This window comes from Ursus arctos, unplaced genomic scaffold (assembly GCF_023065955.2).
Source record: "Ursus arctos isolate Adak ecotype North America unplaced genomic scaffold, UrsArc2.0 scaffold_18, whole genome shotgun sequence".
Lineage (NCBI taxonomy): Eukaryota > Metazoa > Chordata > Mammalia > Carnivora > Ursidae > Ursus > Ursus arctos.
Window position 1 is genome coordinate 39435544 of NW_026622852.1, and position 11238 is coordinate 39446781.

The following is an 11238-nucleotide window of genomic DNA, read 5'->3' on the forward strand; positions in this document are numbered from 1 at the left end:
TGAACAGAATAAAACTGTAGGGGGAGAAAAGCAGGCAATTTGGGAGAGTTTTGTGAGCTGTTAATCAGGGAGAAGACTGTCTCTTTTTGAACGTTGGGAGAATCTGAAAGATATGGGTGAATGGAGAAAAGAATGAGGATTAGAAACAGTTGGTATAAATGTTGATGGGGGAGGCTGAGACTAATGATTAAAATGGAACTTAGGAATTTCATACTCTAGTTGGTGGCTTTTTGCTTTTTGAAGGCTAAAAAGGTTAGGAATTTTACAGAGGGTATGAAAGAGAATTCATGTTTGACTTGCTAACTTTGGTGGAAAAAAAGATTTTGGTCTCTGCCATCAAAGTCTTATGTTCTAATAAGTTCTCTCAATAATATTAAAAATAGCAAATTGAATTCAGTTCTAACATAGAAGTCAGGTAAATGACAGTTTGTCTTCATTGCCAATGGATTGGCTAGTCTTCCCATTATATACTGCAACGTACGGTTTAATAACTTCTTAATTGGTGACATCATGGCTCTGCTTTCTGGATTACTCTATAAAATTGTTTTCAGTGATCTGACTTGGAGAAACATTAAACACATCACAAGTAAATAGTGAGCCCATTTTGTGGAAGCCAAAGGTAGTTGACTCTTAATTTTTGTTTTTCTGGGTTTTATATATTTTGGTTGATTTTCTAAAAATTGTTTTTCCTTCTTCCTATTGAAATATGATTGACTTACAATGTTGTATAAATTTAAGGTGTACAACGTGGTGATCTGATAGATTTTTATATGGTAGTGATTAGCATGTAGTGACAATTAGCAACTCTATCACATTATATACTGTGGTCAGAATAATTACATTCTAGTCTCTTAGCAAGTTTGATTATAATGCAATATTGGTGTGTACATTCACTATATTGTGCACTACACTTCTCTAGGACTTATTTACTATTCAAAAAAAAAGAGGAAAAATATATAGGGAAAGTTAAATTTTTTAAAAAGTTATACTGGTTAATCTGGAGGCCCATTTGAAGTAAAGAAGCAAAATAAGAAAAGAGTTACACTGGGAAGGTACTTCTTTGCTCAGGGGCAGTAAGATGCATGCACACCTCTCCACTTCTCTTGTTCCGTATTTTCCACCACCCCTCTGAGATCTTCCTATGGCCCTTTAGGAGAAGCAGCTCCTTGACTTAACTTTTCAAACAGTGCAAGAGCATGACTTTGTTGACAAAACCCACCTAGCCAAGACAGTCATGATGCTTTTCTTCCTCTGCAGCACCTCACTTCTTCATTACGACACTATTCCCACTACACGGGCACAAGTCACAGACTAGTTCTCACTGCCCTGGAGGGAACTGCGTTTTACCGAGATTCATGACGATTTAGAACCCAAGGGGTGCTCGTGCCCTGGTAGGGCACACGGGTTAAATAAGACACTATGGGACTCAGCCCCGTGGGTAGGCAGTAGGTTAGGAGCAAACTTGGGAAAATCCAACTGAGACTTATTAGTAAGAGAACTTTTCTTCTCGGAAAGTTTCTCCTAAGGGAAATTCGAAGTGCTTTCAAAGTGAAATAATCTCTACTTATGAGCAACAGTGAGGTATTGAGGGGTGGAGGTGGTTCAAAGTACTCAGAAAACGGTCCAAAGATACTATTAGTCTCAAGCTTAAGAAATTTACTCAGTTGTAAATGCCATGAAGTCTCGTACTCTGCAGGATGCCATGATGATGGCTACAGGTCACTATATGTTTGTCTAAACCCACAGAATATACCACACCATGAGTAAACCATAATGCAGCCTATGGATTGAGGGTGATTGTGATGTGCCAATGTAGGTTCATCAATTGAATAACAAATGTAGCCCTCCACTGTGGGGTACAGATGATGGTGGAGGATGTGGGGACAGGAGCAGGGAGTGTATGGGAAATCTCTGTACCTTCCCTTAATTTGGCTGTGAACCTAGAATTTCTCGAAAAAAATTAGGCCTAATGAAAAAACAAATTTTAAGAGAGCCAAGGTACCATGTTAAAGAACTTACCATTTAATCAAGGACATAATAGAGACTCTAAAATAAAATAGGCAAAACACTCGAATAAACATTTCTGTAGATATACAAATGTCCAAAAAGTATATGAAAAGATGCTCAGCTCTACTAATCATTAGAGAAATGAAAGTCAAAACCATAATGAGATATCACCTTATACCAATTAGAATGGTTAATGTATTAAAAAAGAAAAGAAAAAAAAAACAGAAAATTACAAATGTTGACGAGGATGTGGGCAAACTGGAAACCTTGTGCCCTGTTGGTGGGAATGTAAAATAGTGCAGCCACTATGGAAAATAGTATGGAAGTTCCTCAAAAAATTAAAAATAGCATTATCATCTGATCCAACAAACTCACTTACGGTTACATATCCAAAAGAATTGAAAGCAAGATAACAAAGGCATAGCTGCACACTCATGTTCACTGCAGCATTATTCACAACAGCCAAGAGGTGGAAGCAACCCAGGTTTCCAATCTGTCCAGCTATGGATGAGTGGATAAAGGAAATGTGTTATTGACACACATGGCAAAGGAGATCAAAGCTGCCGATGGAATTAAGGTTGCTGATCAGCTGACCTTATGAGAGAACTTATCGGCCTTGGCCAATGCAATCACAAGCGTCCTTAAAAATGGAAGGAAACAGAAGAGAGTTAGAGAAAGTTGTGATGACCGAAGCAGGGTCAGAGTGATCCAATGTGAGAAAGACTTGATTCATCCGCTGGTTTTGGAGACGGAGGAAGGGGCCACGTATGAGTCCGCTCAGGCTGCCATGACAGAATACCATAGACTGGGTGACCTAAACAACAGAAATTTACTTTCTTACAGTTCTGGAAGCCGGAAGTCTCTGCTCCAGGTACCAAACAGTAGAAAGATAGAGAAGAGAAGCAATAAGGACTCCTCCCGTGCTCTTGGGACCACAGTCCCTCCGGTCAGGAAGAAATGTTCTTTCCTAAGGATTTCAGGTGCCTGCCCAGTCACCACTGGCCCTGCCACTGTCACCACAGTACTGCCTGGGGATCTGGGCCAGAGATAATAGAAAAACATCAGGGAAAGTACTTCACTCTTTCTGATACACAGGAGCACCATTTCTCTTTCCAGACCAAAAAAGAAAAGGAATGTCTCCTGGAGATCTTTCTATCTTTCTGCCTGACCCTGGGTTTGGGTTTCAGCCTTCCCTTCAGTCAAAGTTAAGAGATACTGGGGGAGGGAGAGGAGGAGAGACAGAAATTCACCCTGAGTTTGTTGGTAGCTTGCAAGGTAGTTTCCTTCCCAGGTCTGCTTGCTATCTTATTTCTCAGAGTCCTCACATAGATCTCCACACGTTCTCTCCAGAGTATTTATTTATTCATTCATTTTCTTTTAATTTCGGTACAGTTAATATGCAGTTTCAGGGGTACAGTAAAGCGATTCAATACTTCCATACATACAAGCATACACACAAGGACCAGTGCTCCTCGTGACAAGTGCCCTCCTTAATCCCCATCACCTATTTCACTCATCCCCCACCTGCCTCCCCTCTGGTGACCATCAGTTTGTTCTCTATAGTTAAGAGTCTGTTTCTTGATTGGTCTCTCTCTCTCTCTCTCACTCTTTTTCCTTTGCTTGTATGTTTTGTTTCTTAAATTTCACCTGAGTGAGATCATACGGTATTTGTCTTTTTCTGACTTATTTCGCTTAGCATAATACTCTCTAGCTCCATCCATGTCATTGCAAATGGCAAGATTTCAATCTTTTTTATGGCTGAGTACTATTCCATTATATATATAAAAATAAAACAGGATGGCACGTGCTTACTTCATCTTGATCAAAACTGGAATCTGTGTCCTGGTTTTTGCCCTCTTCCTACTTAGAATGTGTTCCTTATCAATGTCCCTTTGTTGGCTTTTCCTATTTGATGGGCTTCATATATTAGCGTTTCTCTAGTTTCATCTTGGGCAATTTTCTCACTCTATACTCTCTCCCTAAGTTCACGTTAACCATGTTGATCACTCCATTACATATGTGCAAATATGTAACAAGTTTCTATCTCCAGGCTGATTTTTCTCATTATTTAAAACCTGTATATCCAACTGATCCTTGATATTTCTACTTATAGATCTCAAAATCATGACAAATTCACTAAAACGCAACTCATGATTTAACGTTCAACCCCACCATCAGCCTTCTTGGACACCTAGAAGTCATCTTTGACGTCTTCAGGAATGATCAAGCACCTCATTGAGTTGCCATCAGAAGTTTATTACATGCATATTTTTGTCCAACAGATGTTCACTGCCAGACCTCATGCTAATCCCTAGGTATACAATGGTTAATGAAGTTGATGGAGTCTCTGCCTCCATGACCCTGCACACTGGTACAACTGGGGTGAAACACACAAACCCACAAATTATTACCAAGTTACAAATTATGATAAGTGTTCCTAATAAAAGAAGAAGCAAGACAGAGCACACCACTTCCCCAAAACTAAAAGGAGTTGTGTGTTCCTAGAGCAAAGAATATAAATGGTGGGTAATCAGATTAAGAAAGTCCTTGAATGTCATCTTAAGGACTTCAAGTTTTAAGAGTAATAAAAGCCACTAAGGGATTGAAGCAGGGAAGTAACATGATCGGATTTTTCTACAGCATAGACCTGGTTATGTAATCATTCAGGAACTGGCTGTCAGATGTCATTTTACCTTCTCCGTCAAATATATTCCTCTTTATAACAACACCTGAAAAGGATCCCTTTACCCCAGACTCTAGAAGTTATGACTGTAATTAGTACTGGTCAAGATGGAATCTAACCCAAATGAAGGAATGCACGGCTTACCAATAATTAACTTTAGTATTGCCTATAATACATAAGACACATTTACATTTCTATTCACTTGCTTTTCATAGCAACTTTAGGCACCTTGTGGCTGTAACTACTGTAACTCCTAATCTCATCGTTAACAACTGCTACAGAGAGATCTGCCCAGGTCCCAACACGAGTCCTTTTCTGACATCCGCGTCATTTCTAATCCATTTGTGTCCTATTTTGATCCATATCCCATTCTGAAACTCTTATTTCCACGCCAATTTGCTCAGTTCCTTGCGTCAAAGTTGATGACTTTGCTCAGAGGTTGCTCAGTTGCTGTGTCTTTAAGTTCTCATAATTCACCCCTCAAAGTCAAGATTTCCGATATGTCTATAACTCTGGCTATTCCTGATATATTTGGTAGCACAGCTATTACAGCAGATTCTGGGAGGCAGATAATTAGTTCTACTCTAACATAAAAGCCAGCTCTCCTGTAATAAAAGCCTCCTACAGAATACCACTTCACTATGACTCTGAAATTACCAGGAAATGAATGTGGTATCTGGTTGTGAAGGTTGAGATATCTAAGCAGAAAAAAGAATTACTTCTGGGATGAAAGCTTTGTAGTCAGCTCTCCTCTCCTGCCCCAAAGCCATCTCCTCGGGGCTTGCTTTCATCCTCCACGATCAAACATCTGTTGGCAGCAATATATGGCATCAAATTTGTCCCCTTGCTGCATCACCAGGAATTCTTTTTTAGAGGGGGGCAGGGGCAGAGAGAGAGGGAGAGAAAGAATCTTAAGCAGTCTCCATGTCCAGCACAGAACCCGATGCCGGGCTCCATACTACAACCCTGAGAGCATGACCTGAGCCGAAATCAAGAGTCCAAAGCTTCACTGACTGAGCCACCCAGGCACCCCGGCATCACCAGAATTTTGCTGGGTGATAACTTCAAGTGTCTTTTTATGTGGGTTATACATCCCCAAACATGTAATGGAAGCCCTAGAGCTAAGGGAATGGTCTACGAGTGAAATCATCCAGAACACAACATCCAATACTAAAACAGTTTAGGTCTTTAAAATGTTGAAATTTGTCAAGTGGGTTAAACTTCCTCCGTTCAAAACCCTCTCCTCTTCCCTACCCTGGACGTGGAAGTAGACACATGAGAAGGCACACACACAGGCACAAACAATAGAAGGAAAAACAAAATTAAAAGGCGAAAGGGGAGAAATGAGAACGAATCCTACTTTTATTTTGGAATGCTAGATTTTTGCCAGAAACCATGTCTCCCAGAGTACAGTCATCTCAAAATCTGTACCAGAATTTCTCAGGGATCTATTTTGAAATGCAGACTATCAGGACCCCACCCCAGAGCTACTGAATCAGAATATCTGCGAGGAGAGACCTGGAGTCGGCATTTTATCACCAGCAATATTTTTATACAAACAAAAGTTTTAAAACAACTAACATAAACACAGTCTCTGCCATCGTTGAATATTTATAAAGCAGGAAACCTCACTGCCCTATGGGGTTCCCGGCATCACCTTCACGGTGGTACTGACTTCTCAAGGGGGTTCGTTTAAACCTGGTAAGTTTATTAGTTGACCAGATGTCTGCTGTAAGCATGAAAGGGACACCCTAACAGGTTTCCCTGCCCTTGTGAGGTCAGCCGCCTGGTAAGGAGAAAAGGCTGACACACAGAAAGCCTTTGGGGGTGGGGGGGGGGGGCACAGGCAAAGAAACAGATAACAGTTTACATGAGGATCTATGTGCTTAGAAAAGCAAGGGTGGCAGGTGAGCAAATCACACGGGTACTGGAGGCTTCAGTCACGAAGTCAGGAGCCTTCGTCAGCAGTTCTGAGTGAGGAAGGGTCCTGAGGGAGGCACGGTGGCAGCGGCAGAACTCTCGGCAGAGACAAGAGGAGAAGGGTTGCATTTCCAGTCCCACCACCGTGCGATGCCGAGAGAGGCTTTTCATTTTCCTCTAATTTTCCCATTTGCATAATCAAGGCCCATCTCGGTTATTTGTTTCTTTGCATCTTTATGCGCCCACCTCGTTCTAGAAAGGATCTGAGGCAGGGAGCACACACCAATTTCTCGGGGCGCCAACATTCACTGATGAATGCATCCAAGCGTTGCCGCAGGGCCCACGCGTGAGGAGGCTACAGACCAGCACTTCGGCAACCGGGAAACACAGCGGACAGAAACTACGACCAAAGGCCAACTGGACCTGCTGCTGCCCACGGGCAATCACTTCGGCGCACACATATCCCACAACTGTGACATTGCCGGGGCTGGGGGGGACATCAGCGTTCTAAGCGTGAGCGCACCGTGAAGGATTTCTGCGCTGACTTCTGCCAGGAGCGCACCCGAGTCAGAGATGTCCGTGTGTTCGATACAATGGTATGCGGCCCAGTACTTTTTTCACGGCCTCTTTGACTTCTTTGTTTCTCAAACTGTAAATGATGGGGTTCAACATAGGGGTCAGCACTCCATAGAGCAGTGAGATGATCTTATCGACTTCCTGTGAGCTCGAGGACGGCGGCTTCAGGTACATGGAGAGGGCGGCCCCGTAATACAAGATCACCACGGTCAGGTGGGCACCACACGTAGAAAAGGCTTTGTTTCTTCCCTCCGCTGAGCTGATTCTCAGAATGGCGGAAAGGATGAAGACATAGGAGATGCAAATGAAGAGCATGGGGCCGGGCAGGAGGAGCACGCTGACCACCAGCATGATCGTGTCCACGAGCAGTGAACGTGCGCAAGCTAACTTCAGCACGGCCAGAATTTCACACGTGAAGTGATCGATGAGATTCCCACAGAGGGGCACCTGCAGGGTGAAACTGGTCTCCAGCAGGGCGGTCAGACAGCCCGTCACCCAGGAGACAGCGGCCATCTGCATACAGACCTGCCTGCTCATGATGACGGGGTATCTCAGGGGGTCGCAAATGGCCACGTAACGGTCATACGCCATCACAGCCAGGAGCACACACTCCGTGGAGCCCATGGCCAGGGACAGGTACATCTGTACGGCACACCCAGAAAAGATGATGGTTTTCTGGGATGACAGCAAGTTCACCAGCAGAGTGGGAACAGAAGCAGATGTGTAACAAATATCCAGGACAGAGAGATTTCCAAGGAACAAGTACATGGGGGTTTGGAGGCGTGACTCTAGGACGGTGACCAAGATCAGAGTGCTGTTACCCAAGAGCGTTATCAGATACATCACGAGGCTGAAGACGAAGAGAACGATCTCTAACGCTGGGGATCTAGAAAAACCCTCCAGGAGAAAAAAGCTCCAAACGGTGAGGTTTTCTCCTTGCATTTCCTTTTCTGCCCCTGGAGTTATTCTAATATTACTCTCCTCATTTCATCTGAGGACATAAAGAGAGGGATCAAGCATCATGTTCATTTAGTTAGGAAAACACTTTCGCATTTATTTTCACTATGATATATCAATTTTGCTACAAGAAATCACAGGACTTAACCTACTGATCTAAAGGGGAGGGAAACAGGTTTGATCAACATAAAAAGTTGATTCATCCACAACAAAATTTAGAAAAGAGTGAATTTAAAAACAAGAATCAACACATTTAATACCTGAATCTCGGCCTGTTTCCCGATGCTTGGCACGCAGTTTTTCAGTAGAGATTTGAAAGTACCGTGCAACCAAAAATAGGAACGAACGCTGAAGAAACTGAGCAAAGGTTAGAAAAGTAAGCCACGGTAAGAAGGGAAGTAAAACAGGTTTGTACAATAAAAACCAGTGATGATCTTCACTGGAAGAAGAGGAGGGATGCTGAAAGAAACAAATAAATGAATTTGTTCTGGGTCTATGAAGTTCTTGGTCTAAATGAATTCTTTCCTTTCCAGCGAATAGCTTGGAGGTCCATACGCTTGTCTCAAAAATGATGACTCTGTTGAAAGCATCGTAGGTACCCATTCTGATTACACTGAAGAGCCAGTTTACAAGTCACACAAAATAAGTCACCTTATTTAAACACGGACACATCCAGGTACAGTCTCGTTCATTATTGAGACCCATGCCTTCGTGAGTATGTAAATCGTGCTAAATATTATTCCCAAGCAACAGTCTTCTCCTACACGAAAACCCATGAAGATCTCAAAGAGGTAGAAAATAAAGCCCCTTAAAAAAAAAAAAAGATTTTATTTATTTATTTGACAGAGAGAGAGGCAGCGAGAGAGGGAACACAAGCAGGGGGGTGAGAGAGGGAGAAGTAGGCTTCCTGCTGAGAAGGGAGCCCGATGCGGGGCTCGATCCCAGAACGCTAAGATCATGACCTGAGCCGAAAGCAGACGCTTAATGACTGAGCCACCCAGGCGCCCCAATAAACTCCCCTTTTAAGCTACCTTAACATCTCTTGGAAAAGAACATTATAGATTACCTAATTATAAACAAGACACTGAATGTTTCGGTTTTTTACATTTCAAATTAACAGAAAGAAAAAACAAAAACCTACCTTGCTTCGGCACTGATACCTGTCTTCATCACCTTCAACCGTTTTCCTTTCCCTACGGGTTCTTTCCTCTCTATTTTCAGATATCCTCGTTTTGAAACATTCCCTGCATCGTCGTGTTCCCTGTGCACATCCTACCTTTGCTCTTTCTCTCATTGGCAAATTCCTCCCTGATATGGTTTACTTACAATGTTTCACTCTTCCCTTTCTCATCACTGGTGTTCCTTCTTGGTTTCTCCCGTTGAGCCAGTGTTTTCACTTGCCTCCCAGCTCCCCATAGTTCAAAAGCTGGCACACAAGGGTAATGGTGTAATCACGTTGGGGGCAATATTTTGTAGCATGCCCCTAGAGCAGGAACATAGGATTTTTCCCGTAGTTTTCATATTATTATATTATTCCTTGTGACTTGTGCTCCACGGTATCTCATTCCTAGCCTACTAACAAACCCTTCCGCCGTTTCCTGTTTTACTCATCGGTCCCCAAGCAGCTTGCATTGTAGGTCCAAACATTATCAGCTCCGGCTCAGGACGCTGTCGGTATTCTAGGGAATGCTTATCAGTAGGACTTCCCTCTGCGGTCCTTGATCACGCAGAGTTCGTGCTTCTCCTCCTAAGAGCTCCATTTCTCCTACAGCACAGTAGGTAGCTCTTACCCATTTCTTAGTTAACAGATTATTTATTAGGGATTTCTCTGCTAGATTTCATATTGAACAAATTCTGTACAAAAATTTTATATTATTTTAAGAAATTATTTTAAAGAAACTAAATGAGCATGTGTGTGTGTTACTCTTAAGACTAACAAAAAAAGACAGTGTTTTTTTAGAATGAAAAATCAACCCAGTTAACCGAGACTTGATACGTTTCTACTGTTTACAAACAGTTGTCAGGAGGAGCTACCGGCTGGCTCAGCCAGTGGAGCATGGGACTCTTGATCTCAGGGTTGTGAGCTCAAGCCCCACACTGGGCGTGGACATTACTTAAAAACTTCTAAAAAATATATTTAAAAAAAATAGTAGCCAGGAAAAATCTGTCCTCCCATCTGAATCCCCTGTTGCCAACTCCAAATAAAATATTGTTTTATGAACTTCATGAAGTCAGCTACATGCAAGAAAGAATGAATGTATCATGTCTAAAATGTTAAACGTATTATGTAAAAATCAACATTGCAATTCATTTATTTCAAAACTATCGACTGTCACCTCCATAACTAAAAGTGCCAAAGGAGAGCAACGGACATACTACGTAAATTTAAATCATCTTTTGTTTGGGGGGAATACCTGTTGTCCCTGAGCAATTTAAAGTTCAGCAGCTATAATATACAGAGGTTTGAAACTTCAGATCCTTGAGGGATCATGTCCCAATGATCCAATTATATCAAACTTTTAAAAATTGAGACAGAGGGAGCCACAGTTCTCCCAAAATAATTTCAAAGAACTCATAAAAACAAAGTCTTCTATTCCTCCCTGTCCATCCTTGCTAGATCAAGATTTTTTTTTCTTAGGGGAACTCTCCCCTACACTGATGGTAGGAATGCAAGCTGGGGCAGCCACTCTGGAAAACAGTATGGAGGTTCCTCAAAGAGTTGAAAACAGAGCTACCCTATGACCCAGCAATTGCACTACTGAGTATTTACCCCAAAGATACAAACACAGTGATCTGTTCACAGCAACAATGTCTACAATAGCCAAACTATGGAAAGAGCCCAGATGTCCATCGACAGATGAATGGATAAAAAAGATGTGATACACACACGCACACACACACACACACACACACACACACAATGGAATATTACTCAGCCATCAAAAAATGAAATCTTGCCCATTTGCAATGACGTGGATGGAACTAAGGGGTATTATGCTAAGTGAAATAAGTCAATCAGAGAAAGACAATTATCCTATGATTTCACTGATATGTGGAATTTAAGAAACAAAACAGAGGATCAGAGGGGAAGAGAG

At 42.1% G+C, this 11238-nt stretch overlaps 1 protein-coding gene across 1 annotated transcript; it reads right to left on the reverse strand.

Annotated features, from left to right (window-relative positions):
- Positions 1 to 7177: 7177 nt before the first annotated feature.
- LOC113260321 (olfactory receptor 2K2) lies at positions 7178 to 8184 on the reverse strand. Its single transcript, XM_026506026.3, has one exon. The coding sequence runs from the start codon at positions 8126 to 8128 to the stop codon at positions 7178 to 7180; it is 951 nt and encodes a 316-aa protein (XP_026361811.2). The 5' UTR covers positions 8129 to 8184.
- Between the last annotated feature and the right edge of the window lie 3054 nt (positions 8185 to 11238).

What these genes read in the sequence shown, in the direction of transcription:
- LOC113260321 (XM_026506026.3), bottom strand. Translation starts at nt 8,128, where the DNA reads ATGCAAGGAGAAAACCTCACCGTTTGGAGCTTTTTTCTCCTGGAGGGT.